This window comes from Lactuca sativa, chromosome 1 (genome assembly GCF_002870075.4).
Source record: "Lactuca sativa cultivar Salinas chromosome 1, Lsat_Salinas_v11, whole genome shotgun sequence".
Classification (NCBI taxonomy): domain Eukaryota; kingdom Viridiplantae; phylum Streptophyta; class Magnoliopsida; order Asterales; family Asteraceae; genus Lactuca; species Lactuca sativa.
The window spans coordinates 5,988,316-6,009,298 of NC_056623.2; the positions used below are offsets into that span (position 1 = coordinate 5,988,316).

At 26.4% G+C, this 20,983-nt stretch overlaps 1 protein-coding gene across 1 annotated transcript; it reads left to right on the forward strand.

Moving 5' to 3' along the window:
- The first annotated feature begins 15,909 nt into the window (after window positions 1-15,909).
- On the forward strand, window positions 15,910-20,002 carry LOC111909288 (transcription factor TGA4). The gene is made up of 9 exons (XM_023905082.3): window positions 15,910-16,146; window positions 16,925-17,110; window positions 17,908-17,979; window positions 18,123-18,182; window positions 18,336-18,413; window positions 18,506-18,566; window positions 18,723-18,994; window positions 19,193-19,420; window positions 19,559-20,002. The coding sequence occupies exons 2-9, from the start codon at window positions 16,949-16,951 to the stop codon at window positions 19,712-19,714; spliced, it is 1,089 nt and encodes a 362-aa protein (XP_023760850.1). The 5' UTR covers window positions 15,910-16,146; window positions 16,925-16,948; the 3' UTR covers window positions 19,715-20,002.
- The last annotated feature ends 981 nt before the right edge of the window (window positions 20,003-20,983 follow it).

The following is a 20,983-nucleotide window of genomic DNA, read 5'->3' on the forward strand; positions in this document are numbered from 1 at the left end:
TATATATATATATATATATATATATATATATATATATAGTACTAACCTTGTCAGTAAAGTTTTTAATATGTGTCACGTACACAATCTATGTCTTACACTCTTGAATACCATCGGTACCGCTTGTAAATTGCAGTGTATTGATCTAGTACAATTACATTTGGCTCTTTGAGAAATGCTTTTTTGAAAGCATGTTGTAGCAATGAGTAAGATTCAATGCTTTCACTTGAAAGTAACCTGGATCCAAAAGTTATGTATCGTTTATGATTATTTATAACAGTAAATAGTACAAAAATCAACATAAATCTGTAAAACAAAGAAAGAAAAATTATATTATTATGCAAATACCATCATATATCTTAGTAATGATACAACTTATATTTGACATTTTAATATTATTAAATTATGCAACTCATTTTTTTATTGATTCAAATATAATTATTATTGTTGATAGATTAAAATACATAATATTCATGATTCTAAATACAATGATTCAAAAACATAATTTAATAATTCACATACTAATGATTTAAATTTGCCCTAATTAAAGACAATCATTAAATGATTCAATAAAAAATAATTAATATTCAAAATTTAGAAAATGTTCAAAATTATAAATACATTAAACATTCACTTACTTTTTGAATCTTTTATTTTAAAATTTAGATTCAAAAATAATATGATTCTTATTATTTTTTAGAAATTTAAAATATAATTCTTATTTTACTATTGATTAAAATATTAATCATAGAAAATTGCTCTAATTAAAAATAATGATTCACTATTCTAATATATGTAAATTAAATAATTCAAAAATATAAGTAAATTATATAGTCACTTACTTGTTTTTTCGGTAAGTTGCATCAAAAGAGACAACATCTCCAAAGACAAAATAGTTTCGTTTTTCCTCTTCATTTGCTTAAAACAGTCCAGTTAATTCTTCATTACGTCCAACACTAAAGTCAAACAAAAAAAGTTGTAAATAATCGTTTTTCTTCATCAACTTGTTTATCACAAAATCTGCATCTCGTACTCCAATAAATTCAATCTAGTCCCTTTTGAAATTTTTTGTATTTGTTCTTGTAGCTCTAGCATTCTCAAAACCACCTTGGACTCTTTCATGTATTTATATGCAGTAGTTGGTTCCATGTTCACATTTGACATATCATATATCATTTTCTTTTGTGAAAATGTGAGTCTTCTTTCATAATTTAGCAAACTTTTATTTTCTTCATGAAAACTATATATGTGTGTGTGTTCTTCTTTAAGCTCATATATTTGGCATACTTTATCCTTATTGACCTGCATTCTCACATATACTTCATAGTTTACTCTAATTGAAGGTTGTATGTGTTTTTTGTTGTTTGGATCATCTAGAGTATCGTATGCAAGTTTCTTTTTGGATCATTGCCTATTGTATATTATGCATTTTCTTCCATAACCTTATACTCCTTTTATTGTATTTTGTAGATGCTATTCTTATTTCAAACCCACTTTTCCAAGCATATTATTTATAAAACGCTAAGCCATCTTCAAATTTTGGAAAAGTGTGTCCCTTATAAGGTCTGATATCTACATCTGGAGTCTAGTAAGTTTTTCCATCAATTATACTCACAATTGGATCACGTTTAGAAGATGATGAAGATGCAACATTTCCTGATGAAGATCCAATATTTGTTGTCATACAACCATTGTTTTTCGTTCAAAAACACTGTATCATAATATACGATGTAAAAAAAAACAATATTTTTAATAAAAAAATTATCTTGATCATTACTTTCTGAATCTGTTGTTTTCTTGTTTCCATTTTCTGCATCATCAATATGCATTGCAGATTCTATATTCACTGAATGTTGATCCACAATTCATGTTTCTTTTATAAGCTCAACAATTATTACATGTTTTTGACCTAAATATTAACATAGAAATTGATATTAACATGTTTCTTATATATCACACCGTTGATTGTTGATTAGTGTCTAGTATTAGTCAATTTCGATATCAATTAAAATATTATCAATAAAAAAATTGAAAACAGATGCTTTTCATACACTAGTTTTGATGATTTTAAATGTTTTTATGAATAAAAATTCGCTTTTTAACCTAATCCTAAAACATAGCTGTATATGAACAAATTTTGTTATAAAATAACGATGAATATAGATTCAAATCGAAGTTTTGAACATAAATTAGAGTTAAACCTGTCAATTTCGTAAATGATTTCATTAAAATCGTAACTGATTTTTCGTGATTTGATATAGAGCATGACAATCAATAGTGAACTATCATTTTTGAGTTCTAATCTAACCTAAATTTTGAGTTATTTTACTCGAAATTGTAAATTTTTTTCAATTTTACTAATGATCGAAGCAAATTTCAATTTTTTTTCAGTTTTCTTCTAATTTTATTGATGATCGAAGCAAATTTTATGTTTTTTGAAACATAAATTTATGATTAACAGTAAAAGATAAGTTTTTGATATGAATCTAACCTGATTTCGTATGAAATGAATAGGATATTGAAGATTTTAGCAGAAAGAAATTCGATTTCGTCATTGTTCTTCTTACTTGTGTGATGATTGGAGAAGTCAACGACGAGCACAGAGAAGTCAACAACGGCATTGGAATAAAACTGCTTCAGCCCAATTTTGATGAACCTACCCCACTAACATTCTTTTAAATTTTATTGCAACCCATTTATTTGTTATTGAAGCTAAATACCCTTAATGAGCTGGATTGATCACGGTTAGTCCTTGCAGTCCTTACCGTTTTTAGATTCTTCATCGGAACCGGACCCTATATATATATATATATATATATATATATATATATATATATATATATATATATATATATATATATATATATATATATATATATCATTGTCATTATCATTTCATTTATCATCATTTATACTTATAAAGCTAGCATTTTTCCTTTCACCACATTCATTTGAAACCCCCATTCATTTTTCCTTTCACCACATTCATTTGAAACTCCCATGACTTTTCAATTTCTTTCTAATAATGATTATACTTTGGTTAATAAGGTTACATAAATATAAACCCTAAAGTGTAATCATATATAAACTAAATATCAATATTAAAAGAATATATTTTCTTCTACTTATAAACCCTAAAGTGTTATGTTTTTAACTTTTAACGTATTATACTTAATTTATTAGGTCTAATATGCTGTTGTATGTAAACCATTATCATTTTAAAACTACAACTTTTGAACAATTTGTGTAAAATACTTAAATTGTTAATTTAAATATAACCATACATGATCAACTTAAATATGAATTTTAGTTCAACTTAAACAACCTAAAGAATATTTTATAAATAGTTAAAAGTGATAAAATGTAGTGTCTTTCTAATAATAATTATAGGTTGATAATAAATTTAAATAAATATCAAACTTAAAGTGTAATCATAAATAAACTAAATTTTAATATTAAAATAACATTTTTAATTCTACTTATAAAGTTATGCCTTTAACTTTTAACATATAATACTTAATTTATTAGATTTAATATGTTAATGTATGTAAACCATTATCAGTTTAAAGGTACAACTTTTGAACAGTTTGGACAAACTACTTAAATCGTTAATTTAAATATAACATTACATGGTCAACTTCAATATAAATTTCAGTTCCACTTAAAAACCCAAAGAATATTATCTTAATAGTTAAAAGTGATAAACTGTAGTGCTAAATGCAAAAACTAAATTGTAATATCAATTTAACTAAAATATTTTCTAAAGATATTTATAATCATTAAAAGTTTTCAAATAAGTAGCTTAAAATAACTTACAATAACAATAGTTAAAAATAACTTTATATAAATGATTATATTGTTACCTTTAAAATAAAAAATTTGTTTGATGTTTTAAATGATTACAATGATAGAAATTAAAATGTTAAGCGAATAAATTTTAAAAAATCAATTAACAATTACAACAACTATAAATAACATTAACCATATATTTTCTTTAATTTTATTCATGAGTAACCGCAAGTAGATGTCATTCAAAAGATTGAGATTATGCAGTTCTAATAGATTATATATTATCATATAATTCAAAATAATCAATATATTATATCAACTTAGTATATGAATTATTATATCAAATTTAACAACATAATTGCTATATTTAGAAAAAACATATATTTGTAAAGATTTCAGTTATATAGATTCTTATGCGCAACGCGCGGGAATTCGTCTAGTATACTTATAAATGAAACATTTTTTTAAGCACCACATTCATTTGAAACTCTCATTCATTTTTCCTTTCACCACATTCATTTGAAAATCCCATGGCTTTTCAATTTCTTTCTAATGATGATTATAAACTAAAGTGTAATCATATATAAACTAAATTCTAATATTAAAAGAATATATTTTCTTCTACTTATAAAGCTATGTTTTGAACTTTTAACATATTATAATTAATTTATTAGGTCTAATATGTTGTTGTATATAAACCATTATCATTTGAAAACTATAACTTTCGAAAATTTGTATAAAATACTTAAAATTTTAATTTAAATATAACCTTACATGATCAACTTAAATATAAATTTTAGTTCAACTTAAACAACCCAAAGAATACTTTGTAAATAGTTAAAAGTGATAAATTGTATTGTCTTTCTAATAATGTTTACAAGTTGGTTAATAAGGTTAAATAATTATCAAACCTAAAGTGAAATCCTAAATACACTAAATTTCAATATTAAAATAATATTTTTACTTTTACTTATAAAGTTATGTTTTAACTTTTAACATATTATACTTAATTTATTCGACTTAATATGTTGTTGTATGTAAACCATTATCAGTTTAAAGTTACAACTTTTGAACAGTTTTGACAAAATACTTAAATTTTTAATTTTAATATTACATTACATTGTCAATTTCAATATAAATTTCAGTTCCACTTAAAAAATTCGAAGAATATGTTGTAAATAGTTAAAGGTGATAAATTATAGCTCTAAATGCAAAAACTAAATTGTAATATCAATTTAACTAAAATATTTCCTAAATATATTTTTATAATCATCAAAAGTTTTCAAATTAGTAGCTTAAAATAACTTACAATAACAATAGTTAAAAATAACTCTATATAAATGATTATATTGTTACTTTTAAAATTAAAAAAAATTGTTTTATGTTTTAAATAATTTCAATGATATAAATTAAAACGTTAAGCAAATAATAAATTTTAAAAAATTAATTAACATTAACAACTATAAATAAAATTAAACCATATATTATATTTAATTTCATTCATGAGTAACTCGCGGGTATAAATAGGCCTGTCGAAAAAACCGAAACCCGTTCTACCCACCCGACCCGTTCCGAATTCAGGTAGAATGGGTCGGGTAGAACGGGTAACGGGTATGAACATTCGGGTAATAGGTTAACCCGATAATAATATAGGTCGGGTATTAGGTATGAATATATATTTTCGGGTATACCCGAATACCCGAATTCGTATTTTAAATAATACCAAATATACAATGCAGTCACGTACGCACACTTCAAATAAAACAAAACCCTTCATTTCCTTCTTATGAACGACGGCTCGACAGTCGACGCAAACTTGCAAAGGGAATACGACGCTGAAGCTGAAGTCCTGAACCGTCATCACAATTCTCAGTTTCTCACTATCGCACGGAATGGAATAAAAAATTACATGACATATTATAATGATTTTTATTGTTATTATATATGTACTTGTTAATTGTATGAAGTAATTTCCTACCAAATTCTTTATTAAACCAACCAACATGTAAAAATAAAAAAATAAAAAATTATCAATAAGTGTCATTTAAGAAATTTTCGGGTATACCCGATAATTACCCGACCCGACCTGAAACCCGAATACCCGAAACCCGAAAACTCGAATTACAATATAGGTCGGGTATCGGGTATTATTTTCTTAAGGAAATACCCGTTCTACCCGACCTATTCTACCCGAAACCCGAAAATTTTACCCGTTCGTCACCCCTAGGTATAAGTCATTCAGACAATTGAGATTATCCAGTTATAATAGATGTATATATTATCATATAATTCAAAATAATCAATATACTATATCAATTTAGTGTACAAATTATTATATCAAATTTAACAACGTTATTTTTGTATTTAAAAAAACATATATTTATAAATATTTCAATTAAATAAGTATTTCTGTGCAACGCGCGGACATTCGCCTAGTATACTTATAAGGGAAGCATTTTTCCTTTCACCATATTCATTTGAAACTCTATGACTTTTCAATTCCTTTATAATAATGATTATAAGTTGGTTATTAAGGTTAAATAAATATAAAACCTAAAGTGTAATCATATATAAACTAAATTTCAATATTAAAAGAATATATTTTCTTCAACTTATAAAGTTACATTTTTAACTGTTAACATATTATACTTAATTTATTAGGTCTAATATGTTGTTGTATGTAAGTCATTATCATTTTAAAGCTACGACTTTAGAACAATTTGTATAAAATACTTAAATTGTTAATTTAAATATAACCTTACAAGATCAACTTAAATATAAATGTTAGTTCAACTTAAACAACCTAAAGAATATTTTGTAAGTAGTTAAAAATGATAAATTGTAGTGTCTTTATAATAATGATTATAAGTTGGTTAATAAGGTTAAATAAGTATCAAACCTAAAGTGTAATCATAAATAACTAAATTTCAATATGAAGATAATATTTTTACTTCTACTTATAGTTATGCCTTTAACATTTAACATATTATACTTAATTTATTAGATTTAATATGTTGTTGTATGTAAACCATTATCAGTTAAAACTACAACTATTGAACAGTTTATACAAAATACTTAAAATTTTAATTTAGATATAACATTACAGGGTCAACTTCAATATAAATTTCAGTTCCACTTAAAAAACTCAAATAATATTTTGTGAATAGTTAAAAGTGATAAATTGTAGTGTCAAATGCAAAAACTAAATTGTAATATCAATTTAATTAAAATATTTCTTAAAGATATTTGTATAATTGTTAAAAGTTTTCAAATAAGTAGCTTAAAATATCTTACAATAACAATAGTTAAAAATAACTCTATATAAATGATTATATTGTTACCATTAAAATAAAAAAAATGTTTGATGTTTTAAATAATTATAATGATAGAAATTAAAATGTTAAACAAATAAATTTTAAAAAATTATTTAACAATAACAACAAGTATAAATATTATTATACCATATATTATATTTAATTTTATTCATGTGTAACCCACGGGTAGAGGTCATTCAAACGATTGACATTATGCAGTTTTAATAGATGTATATATTATCATATAATTCGAATTAATCAATATATTATATCAACTTAGTATATGAATTATTATATCAAATTTAACAACAACATTATTGTTATATTTTAAAAAACATATATTTGCAAACATTTCAGCTATATAGATACTTCTGTGCAATGCACGGACATTCGCCTAGTATACTTATAAAGGAGGCATTTTCAATTGTACCACATTAATTTGAAACCTCCATGACTTTTCAATTTTTTTCTAATAATTATTATAAATTCGTTAATAATGTTAAATTAATGTAAAAACTAAATTCTAATCATAAATTAAGTAAACTACAATATTAAAATATCATATTTTACTTCTATATATAAAATTATGAATCGAATTTTTTAACATATTATAGTTAACTTATTAGTTCAAATAGTCTTATGTGAGCAGTTATCAATTTAAAGTCACAACTTTTGTATAATTCATAATTTTTTGCAAAATAATTAAATTATTAATTTTAATATAATGTTAAAATGGTTAACTTAAATCAAAATTTCAGTTAAACTTGAACAAAATCGAAAGACTATTTATTTATAGTTTAAATTTATAAATTATTGTGTTAAACCTAAATTATAATCATAAATTAGAAAATCATGAAACTATTTGTTATAATCATTAAGAATTTTCAAATAAGTAGCTTAATAATAACTTACAATAACAATAGTTAAAAGTAAAATTATATAAAATTTTTATAATGTTATCTTTAAAAACAAAAACATTGTTTGTTGTTTTAAATAATTACAATCAAAGAAACTAATAATATTCATCAAATAAACTTTAAAAAAGTTAAATTTCTAAAACCAAATTAAAATAATTAAGAGTTTTCAAATAATTTATTTTAAATAAATTAAAACAACGATAATTAAAAGTAATATTATTTACAAAAATTATATTGTTACCTTTAAAATAAAAACAATGTTTGATGTTTTAAATAATTATAGTGATAGAAATTAAAATCTTAAGCATATAAAGTTTTTAAAATTAATTAATCATAACAACAACTATAAATATCATTAAACTATATATTGTGTTTAATTTTATTCATGACTAACCTACAGTTAGAGGTTACTGAAACAATTGATTATAGAATTTTAAATGATGTCTAGATTATCATATAATTCAAAACAAACAATGTTTATATCCACTTATAATAATATTTATTATATAAGATCCAACAACAACGTCACTAATATATATATATATATATATATATATATATATATATATATATATATATATATATATATATATATATATATATATATATATATATATATATATAATATTCTGCGACGCGTGGGTATTCGCCTGGTATAATTATAAAGGAAACATTTTTCCTTTCACCACATTCTTTTGAAACTCCCTTGACTTTTCAATTTCTTTCTAATAATAATTATAAGTTGGTTAATAAGGTTAAACAAATATCAAACCTAAAGTGTAATTATATATAAACTAAATTTCAATATTAAAATAATATATTTACTTCTATTTAAAAAGTTGTGTTTTTAACCTTTAACATATTATACTTAGTTCATTAGTTTTAATATATTTTTGGATGTAAACCATTATTAATTTATGGATACAATTTTGGAACAATTTGTATAAAATACTTAAATTATTAATTTAAATATAACATTACATGGTCAACTTAAATATAAATTTTAGTTTAAATTAAACAATCCAAAATTCTTTTGTAAATAGTTAAAAGTGATAAATTATGGTGTCTTTCTAATAATGATTATAAGTTGTTTAATAAGGTTAAATAAATATCAAAACTAAAGTGTAATAATAAATAAACTAAATTTTAATTTTAAAATAATATCTTTAGTTCTATTTATAAAGTTATGTCTTTAACTTTTAACATATTGTAATTAATTTCTTAAATTTAAAATATATTGTATGTAACCATTATTAGTTTAAAGCTACAACATATGAATAGTTTAGACAAAATACTTCAATTGTTAATTTAAATACATTACAATGTCAACTTAAATATAAATTTCAATTTTACTTAAAAAAAACCAAAGAATATTTTGTAAATAGTTAAAAGTGATAAATGCAAAAACTAAATTGTAATTTCAATTTAACTAAAATATTTCCTAAATATATTTTTATAGTGGTTAAAGTTTTCTAATAAGTAGCTTAAAATAACTTACAATAACAATAGTCAAAAATAACTCTATATAAATAATTATATTGTTACATTTAAAATCAATAAACAATGTTTGATTTTTTAAATAATTATAATGATAGAAACTAAAACAATAAACAAATAAATTTTAAAAAATTAACTAATAATAAAAACAACTATAAATAGCATTAAACCATATATTATATTTAATTTTATTCATGTGACATTCAAACGATTGAGATTATGTAGTTATAATAGATGTATATATTATCATATAATTCAAAATAATCAATATATTATATCAATTTAGTATACAATTATTATATCAAATTTAACAACAACGTTATTGTTATATTTAAAAAACATATATTTATAATGGCTTCAATATATATATATATATATATATATATATATATATATATATATATATATATATATATATAGAGAGAGAGAGAGAGAGAGAGAGAGAAAGAAAGAGAGAGAGAGAGAGAGAGAGAGAGAGAGAGAGAGACAGACAGACAGACAGACAGAGAGAGTCAGGTTCTTTTGAGAAACAAAAGATTTGTGACACTTGCGAACTCATAATCAACTCATCATTTTAACATCAATCTTCTTCAAACGGTGTCTAAGCCATATATACGCTCAAAAAGAAGATTTGACGATTTTTTTTGGTTTTTTATTGTGACTGCTAATGAGTATAATCATCAGTCATATGCACTGTTGATGAGCACAATCAGCAGTCCATATGACAGTTGATTGTGCACATCCGCAGTCCATATGACTGTTGATTGTGCCCAGCAGCAGTACATATGATTGTTGATTGCGCATAAATGCAAATTTCGAAAATAAAAAAAAATTGTCAAATCCTTTTTTGGTTTATATATGGCTTAGACGCACCATTTGTAGAAGATTGGTGTATTTCGTTTTGAAAATTGATAAGTTGATTATGAGTTCCCAAATTCATGTGTTTTTTTAATTCTCATAATAACTCAGCCTTATATATATATATATATATATATATATATATATATATATATATATATATATATATATATATATATATATATATATATAGAGAGAGAGAGAGAGAGAGAGAGAAAGAGAGAGAGAGATTTAGGTTATTGTATTCTAACTAATTATTGTGTGGATGTAAGAGTGAATATTAACTAATAATTTTAGCTATTTCAAGAAAATGTTTTTCATATATTATTAAATTAAAGAAAAATAGAATAATAACATTTGATTAAAAGAAGGGTAATATTATACATTTGCATTGCCTTAAAACTTGGAAAGACAAATTTATAAAAAGAAATTTTCGGATTTTTAAGGATATTTGATTATCTTAATTTTGAATTCTAATTTGTTTTAATTAATTCAGATTAAATAATTCTAATTTAATTTTTAAGCATATTCGCTTTTATTCTATCAGAATTACCTTCTTTTATAATGATATTTTATGAAAATACAAGTTATAAACTAATAAAGAGTTTATATTAGGCCTACATGCACACAATATTTATTCTCTCTTTCTTTCTCTCTCTCTCTCTCTCTCTCTCTCTCTCTCTTTATATATATATATATATATATATATATATATATATATATATATATATATATAGAGAGAGAGAGAGAGAGAGAGAGAGAGAGAGAGAGAGAGCATTTACAAGAATCGCAAAAAAAAAAAAACAAAAAATATGCATATTATTAAGAGAAATTAAATTCTGGGAGCGAACAAGGAAAAAAAAAAGGTTATGTATAAAAATTTCCAACTAAAACACGCTAATGCATTATGCACATATCAAGATAAATTAAGAGAAAATCAAATTTTGGGAGAGAACTAGAAAAGAAATATGCACCATAACAATTTCAAGTAAAACACTCACGTATTAATATCCACATAACATTTAGAAGATTCACAAAAAAAAAATACAGAAAATGTGTATTTATTCAGTTTTATTTTATTTTATTATTTTTATAAATCACATGTACGTAGATATGAAGAGGGCTAAAAAAAACTTGAAGAAAATACACATTTTCTACATAGATACATTCATATATAAACAACAAATGTACTTATATATAAACAACAAATGTACTTATGTAAGCATATACATTTGTAATTTTTTAGAACTGAAATGTTGTAAACATGTAATATTTATATATGAAAAACAATTAAATATATATATTTGCACATTTTTTTTTAGAATTGAAATGTTGTACATATTTAAGATAATATATATGAAAAATAAATACACATATGTGTGCATATGAATTTTCACATATTTTGAATTGAAATTTTTTATGCATAATTGTTTTTGGTTGAAAATTTCATGAGCAAAAAAAATTTTACTTGTTTATTTTCAAATATTTGTTTTCTCTTGATCGCTCAATGTATATATCACCACTAGACGAATATCTGCATGTTGTGTAGAATACAAAAATATATTTGAAATTTTTACAAATATATGTTTTTTAAATATATCAATGACGTTGTTGCTAGCTCTTATATAATAAAGCTTATAATAAGTTGATATAAACATTTTTTGTTTTGAATTATATGATAATATAGACATCTTTTAAAATTCTATAATCCTAATTGTCTCGATGGATTCTACATTCGGGTTACTCATGAATAAAATTAAATATAATATATGGTTTAATTATATTTATAGGTGTTGTTATGATTAATTAATTTTAAAAAGTTTATTTGTTTAAGATTTTAATTCTATCATTATAATTATTTAAAACATCAAATAATGTTTTTGTTTTTAAATGTAACAATATAAATTTTATATATAATATTACTTTTAACTATTATTGTTGTAAGTTATTTAAACTAATTTATTTGGAAACTCTTAATTATTTTAATTTGGTTTCAAAATTTTATCTTTTTTAAAATTTATTTGATGAATATTATTAGTTTCTTTAATTGTAATAATTTAAAACAACGAACATTGTTTTTGTTTTTAAAGATAACATTATAAATATTTTATATAATATTATTTTTAACTATTCTTATTCTAAGTTGTTTTTAAGATACTTATTGGAAAATTATTAATGATTATAAAAAAATATTTTCATGTTTTTCTTTTTTGTTAATTTGGGATTACGGTTTAGGTTTAACACTATAATTTATAAGTTGTAACTATTTATAAAATAGTCTATCGGTTTTTTTCAAGTTTAACTGAAATTTTGATTTAAGTTAACCGTTTAACATTATATGAAATTAATAATTTAGTTATTTTGCATAAAATCATAAACTATATAAAAGTTGCGACTTTAAAATTACAATTACTCACATACAATAACATATCTAAACTAATACGTTAACTATAATATGTTAAAAATTTAAAGTCATACTTTTATAAATAAAAATAAAATAAGATACTTCAATATTGTAGTTTAGTTAATTTATGATTAGAATTTCGTTTTTTTATTAATTTAATATTATGAACCAATTTATATTATTTATTAAAAACAAATGGAAAAGTCATGAAGGTTTTAAATGCATGTGGTGCAAGTAAAAATGTCTATTTTATAAGTATATTACCTTATGTTTACGTAAATTCATAACTATTTTTTAAACTAGAATCGGTTATTTAACAATGGAATTTAAAATAATTAATAAATGTCTTTTTAACGACAAACTTAATCTATTTTAAAGTATTTCAAACATGTAGAAAAGAATTTATATCATCCACAGTTAGAGAAGCATGGGAAAGTTTCTTTGGGTACGGTAATCCAGATGCATACTTGGGTGCAAAACTAAAATTCCTTAAAAATCAAATCCGGAACTGGAAGAGAAGAATGGATAAAGATGAAGCGCATGAGATTTCCATAATCAAGAATAAGGTGGCACAACTAGAAAAATTGGCAGAATCAAGTCCCATAACAGACAGTGAACTGGAATGTCACGGCCAAGGACTCCAAAAAATAATGGAACTAGAAAAATTGGCGGTGTTTGACCTGAAACAAAAATCACGAATCAAATAGATCGTGGAAGGAGACGAGAACACTAAATTCTTCCATGGTTTTATCAACAACAAGAATAGGAGAAACATAATCAACGAGCTGATGATAAATGGTAGGTGGACATCTAATGCAAGGATGGTCAAGATGGAAGCTCAACTGTGGCAATCACGGACGAACTAGAAAGCATTAGAATAAGTTTTCTATGGGGCATAGATGAAAACAAAAAGAAAATTCATTGGGTATCCAGGGACAAAGTGGTCGCACCCAAATCAAAAGGTGGTCTTGGCGTGGGATCTATCTGTGCATTAAACATGAGTCTAATCGTAAAGTGGTGGTGGCGATTAAAGGATAAAGATGAGTCATTATGGGGTAAAGTAATAAAAGGTATACATAATCTTCATAACAAACCACATGATCTTCTCTCTAATAAGAATTTACGTGGAGTATGGAATAACATTATCTATGTTAGAAAGGATCTCAACAAACGTGGAATGGATATTGGAGATGTATTCAGATTGTAGATCAAATCTGGTGAGCATGTGTTGTTCTAGCTTGACAAATGGCTAGGCCCACAAAACCTAAAAAAATTACCCAACTTTATACCAACTTGAATCCAAAAAGAGATGCTTGGTTGTTGATCGGGCGGTTAACGGTAGAATCGTTGGACATTGGAAATCGTGCCTAACAGATGCGGGTTTAAATGACGATCTTGCTAAGTTAAATGAAGAGCTATCTGATATTCGTCTAGTAAACGGTGGTGATAGGTGGAGTTGCATAATTGATTCAGATGGAAGGTACACGGTGTGAAATATGAGGGAAAAAAACGAATTTCTCTTACACCCTCTCCAACTCCTCCTAATCCTTAAATGGAGCAAGGAAGCACCAAAAAGAGTAAATTGCTTCATTTAGCGAGCTATGCAAAGCAGAATACCCTCTGTGGTAGCATTAGTTACACGTGGAATCAGTGTGAATTCATTAAGTTGTGGTGCATGTATCAATAGGGGGAAAATGCAAACCGCATCCTGATGCAATGTCCGTTTGCTTGCGTAGTAAAGGAGAAAGCGTTCCAATGGTGCGACTTACAACCCATATCTTTTAAATAGGTTAATGACTTACTGGTTTACATGGATTCTTGGGGCAATAGTCTCAAAAGGCGTAAGCATTTCTTCACCATATGCTATAGTGTATTATGGAATATATGGAAATACTGTAACGACTGGGTGTTCAGAGAGATGTTCACCAACCCCACAAGAGGAGTGGAGATCGTCAAATCTACAATGTTTTTATGGATCAAGTGCAAGGAGATATAAATGTCGGCACATGGGATGATTGGCGGGTGTCTCTTTCTGAAAGTTTGTAATACCTTACCTCCTGTTTAGGCCTGGCAATGGATCGGGTTTTGACCCTGATCCGATCCAAACCCTTAAAAATTATATGGGTTTGGAGCATAGTTTTTGATTCGTTTACCCGTTAACGACCCGTACTCGCTAACCCTTTTATTAAGAGAGTCGGGTATGGATCATCACCGATCCGATCCGTTTATAACCCACCCCGTATAAATTTTAGAAATATACGTTTATGTTTTATCATGTCTAAAGTTTTATTTTAATTATAATTGAAAGTCCAAAGGGAAAAAACCAAATGTCAAACTATTTTTAAATAGGATTTGAGGAGTTAAATTCTAGATTGTCTATTAACAAGAATCATGGTATCATTTCATTAATATTCTATCAAGCAATCATTAATTTCATTTATAAATCGATAAAATCATTATCAATCGGAAGAAAGTTTGCAATTGCTATTCTCTATAACCGCATTCGACATTCAAAAATCAATCGGAAGTTACTACAATAGTGAATTTAATTTCAATCGAAAGTCCTCGAGTATGTAACGTGTTTTCTAAATAAACATTTTTGTTTGTTTAATTATTCAAAAAGCCTACGGGTTATGGGCAGGTCTGAATATTTGTTGATTCGGTGGATAAAGATATGAGTTTGATTATTCAAAACCCCGCGGGTTACGAATGAGGTTTAGATTGGATTTTGAAATTTGTTAAACGAAATTGTATCAAGGTTGATTCGCTTCAAACCCGCCTCATTTTTTGTTATTTCTTTCTTTTTACTTTTGTTAGACTACGTCTTCTTGCTAGTTTCTGGCTAGTAGGTTGGTCGCTTTTTTAATAAATTTACTGTTTCCAAAAAAAAATCTAATAAGGGTGTCATTTTAGCCGACCCCAATAATATATGGTAGAAGTCCTTTGGTAATTAATACTATCTAATCAACGGTTATTTTTCCAAAAGTATTATTGCTTTAATAATTACAAAGCGATTTTATTATTGTACGATGATGTTAACTGTTTTGTATTTGTGATTCCACAAAGCTTAACCTTTTACTTATTGTAATTCAAATACCATTATTATTTTGATTATAAGTTTAGTGCTTAATTTGTCGATTTATTTATGTTGTCTGTTTCTTGGCCAACTGGGGGTGTCTTCTTGCTTTTGAACCCATGATGATCTTCCTTTTTCTCTTAAAATCATATGATTTGATGCCTTTTACCCAAACCCGCTTTACTTTTATTACTTGCTTTGGTGGGTTTAATTTCTTGTTTATAAAACCCCCCAAAAATTGTATCTTTTTGGTTTTGGAAGATTGTCCTTCAGCATTCAGCAGTTCATGAACAGGTTGGCCTCTCTCTCTCTCTCTCTCTCTCTCTCTCTCTCTCTCTCTCTCTCTCTCTCTCTCTCTCTCTCTCTCTCTCTCTCTCTCTCTCTCTCTCTCTCTCTCTCTCGTCGTTTTCTTTTCTATCAATCAGTTTCTTGTGATATATAAGTCTGCTTTCGATGTAATCTATGTGTTTTTCGCATAAATATCTAAGGGTTTTGTGTGTGAAACTGTGTGTTTAATTTCTTGTTTTAAACCAAGTCTTCTGGCTTTATAAGCTGACTTTTTATTACTATGTGTGTATGTGATATGTTGAATTCAATATATGATGTGTTTTTTCTTAACGCAGTGGGCAGTTGTTGGTAGTATCATGAGTTGTGATGCAATGATTATTCTTCAAAATTGAAATCCTAATTTGTTTGCTAGACACCTTCGTATATGAATCAACTTTTTGACTTCTACAGTCACAAATAAGCAATCACTGATCTTCGAAACTAATAAAAAAACATATTTCTCTTGAAAAAAAATTGTTTGTTGATTTATTTTTATTTTTAAAAAAAAAACTATAAAAAATAATCATTTTGTTAACTTTGAATTTGAGAAAAATAAATACTTGAACTTCAATAATCAAGAATGGAAATAGGAATAAAAAAGTGTTCATCTTCTGTTCCTGAAAGTCTATGTTCCACTTTGTTCATGTTAATTTTGAAGTTTATAAATATTGGTGTTTTGATCGAGTTGAGTATACTCAAGAATTGATGATTTTCTCATTCGTAATCTTAATTCCTATATATTTAGGGCTTTATTTACTGACGTAGAAAAATGGCATCCACATCCACGCAATTTGCTACTTCGAGAAGGATGGGCATATTCGAGCCACTTCACCATATCGGAATGTGGGACGACGACACGACTAATTTTGGATGCGATATTGTAACCCCAAACACCGCCTCCTCCTCTATGATCAACAGGCTACCCAACAAGGTGGACTTTATCTCTTTATGCTTAGCCTACAAGTTATATATATATATATATATATATATATATATATATATATATATATATATATATATATATATATATATATATATATATATATATATATGGATGAAATGTGTGTTTGGGAAAAACTCTTTATTAAACAAAACATTTTCATGGAATAAGACAACTTATATGTTATTGTACATATATATGTCTATACCATTATTTAAGGTACTAGATCTACATAAATAATGTTTAAAAAGAAGATTCCAATTTGAACACATCTGGCTTATTAGATAAACATATGTGTCGTTTGGATGTTAATTTGGAAGAACTCTGTTTTAATTAATAATTAATACTGTTCAGTGAATGAATCATAATATTAGTAATTAAACTCCCCAAGTGGTTTATGTTAGCTTGCAAAAAGTTATGGATAACTTCAAAATCTTTTTAACTTTGGTCCATTAAATATTAAATATTTGTTTTCCCTTTTTAACTTTTTTTTTTTTACATATTAACTTTAACATTTCTTTTATTTGAATAATTAACCCACCCTCCACTATACCCCTCCCCCCCAACACACACTCTAAGCATGCCGATAAATCCTTTGACTCTTTACCAACATTGTAAAATTAATAGGGTAAAAGAGTCTTTTTCAAGTTTTCCAAAACCAAAATCACAAAAGTGCATATTTTGGATCGCTGATTTTGCAGTTTACTCTAGTATTTGTATACAAATATAAGGACCATGTTATACCATATACATCTCCATTCTAACATATATAGTTTCGATACTTTTAGACGGATTACATTTCGCAGGAGTCCATAGGACCTTCATCCGATAATGAAGCAGCCAAAAACATGTCTGATAAGGTGATACATTCCTTCATTTTCTCCTCTTGTTATTGTTATATCTGTGTGTGTACATAAGCTATATATATATATATATATATATATATATATATATATATATATATATATATATATATATACACTTACGATCTAACTACGTACAGTTGCAAAGAAGGCTAGCGCAAAACCGTGAAGCTGCACGTAAAAGCCGTTTGAGGAAAAAGGTTAATTTGTCCATGACATTCACTTTGAGTGTGATGATACATTAATTTGGATCTTCCACTTGTATTTTTTGTTCTTGGAAACGCAAATTTTTATTAGAAACTATCGTGGAGTTAGCCAAATATTCATATATAGTTTCTACATTGTCTCCATAGGCCTACGTTCAACAATTGGAAACTGGTCGTTTAAAGTTGGCACAGTTGGAGCAGGAGCTCGAGAGAGCTCGACAGCAGGTGAACCAAAATTTCACATCAAAAGGCTTTCGCTTCTTTATAATCTTTTGGTCATCAACTCTAACTCTTGGTGGTTGTTTCATTGATTGCAGCGTGTGTACGGTGGTTTACTGAATACAAGCAATGGTCTGTTACCTAATAATGTCAATCCAGGTACATGACTTAATTATGTTGTACATGAGTACGTGCAATCCATTAATATATATATATATAATGGATCGTCTATTAAATTAATTAATCCAAGTAAAATTATAAGGTTTTATATAATTAATCTGGCCGGACTAGTAATTAATTGTAATTGGTATGTAGGTATCGCTGCATTTGAGATGGCATATGATTTGTGGGTTGCCGAGCAACAAAAAAAGGACAATGAACTTAAAGACGTGTTGCAAAGTCATGTAAGCGAATTAGAGCTTCGTATATTCGTAGACAGTGGCTTGAACCACTACTATGAGCTTTTCCAATTGAAAGCTAATGCTGCAAAAGCTGATGTGTTTTATACGATGAATGGGTTGTGGAGAACGCCCCTCGAAAGGTTCTTTCAGTGGCTTGGAGGTCCACGACCATCAGAGCTCCTATACGTAAGACCTTGTTAATTAATTACTCGTTTCTACCCAAAAAAAATCACAATTCACTTTTGAATTGGACGTATATATATAGAGGTCCAAAAATACCCTTTTGTAGCTTATATATATTATAGCATGGAAAATAATATACAGCTAGCGATTATTAATTATGACACATTGTTTTTTGTTCTTTTGTCATGTATGGGTATGTAGATACTAATGCCACAACTTGAGCCTTTATCGAATGCACAACTGATGAGCGTCTCGACTCTGAAACACTCTTGTAAACAAGCCGAGGATGCATTGAGTCTAGGAATGGAAAAGCTTCAACAGAACCTTGCTCAGGGTATCACTATCGACATAACTGGAGTTGGAAGTTACAATGCACAAATGACTTTAGCAATGGAGAGGCTTGAAGGAATCGAGAATTTCTTGAACCAGGTAATTAATTAAATAATGCTACCTTAATTGGACGTTACATTCAACTCATATGAGACTTTTAAAGTCATCAAATACTAAAAGTAGTTACAACTTTTAATTTGTGCTCCGCTCACAATGAAAGCAATCGCATGCATGCAGGCGGATCACCTACGTCAACAAGTGTTGCAACAAATGTCTCGAATCTTAACCGCACATCAAGCTGCAAGAGGGTTGCTCGCATTAGGGGAGTACTTTCAACGTCTCCGTGCATTAAATTCCCTTTGGTCAGCCCGTTTTCGTGAGCCCACCAGCTAAAAGTACTAGAATCACTTCATTTAATTTGGTGAACCAGTCTTCGTGAGACTTTGAGCTACAACAAACCTCACTATCGCCACCAAGTCATCGAAGAAGCTTTGAGCTAGCTTTGAGATTGCCTTTCACAAAGGTTTCCGATATTACAAGTATATATGATTTATGTGATCGGATACAATACTCATTTTACCGATTTATATTGTCCAAAAGCATATATGTTTTTATGGTTGCTTGAGAATGTAGATATAAAACATGATGTTGTGCATATATGCAAGAGGCTGAGTTTTCCTAGGTTGTTTTGGATTTCTAAGTCTAATATTATGATATTGTCCACATCATATTTTCGAATTTAAAAAGGGTTGCATGCAGTCTAGAACTCTTGAAAGCATAAAATTTACTCTTATACTATTAAAACATATTTAATTTTGAAGCATATATAAAAAATATTCAAAACAAATTAAATTGTTTAAAACTATACAAGGTTAATTATCACAATCAATATAAAGACACATTTATCAAATAAGTCTCTAACTTTTTTAGGGGTGAACATATAAAACCGAAAGATCGAACAGTAGCCAATTTAATCGAACCATTACTAAAAATGATGGTTTGGTTTCTGATTTCTATTAACCAAATACAAATGGTTCAGTTTTGGTTTTATTTTAAAATTGCCCCATAAAAAACCGAACCAAACCATTATATTTAATAAATATATAAAACATGTAAAAATACCACCAAATGTGTTACTCCCTCCGTCCCAAATTGATAGTCCATTTTTAACTTTTAAAGTTTTTTTTCTTCAACTTTGACCGTAAATATTTTTATTTGTGTTATATATTACTTGATAAAACATATAACAATGAAAAACATTTAAAATACAATCCATTCATATATTTTCCATCAAGTATTATCTATCAAAAAATAAAAATATTTAAGGTCAAATTGAAGAAAAAAGATTTCAAAAGTCAAAACTTTGACTATCAAATTCGCACAGAGGTAGTATATAATAACTAACTAGCGGAAGCCCCGGTGCGCCATTGGTGCGGGTTTGAGTGGATCTGGATGAACTTTGTTACGAAAGGATTGATATATGTACATTATTGAAGGACAACAATGGAGAAATATGTGATTTAGGGCATGCTATCAACATCTCTTTTATATCTAGATTTCATATCTATACTTCATTCGCATATCTAAATTTCGACAACTCTTTTTTCTTCTCTGATGGTGATAAAAAGTTGTTGCAAAAGCTGAGAAAGAAGATAGGACACA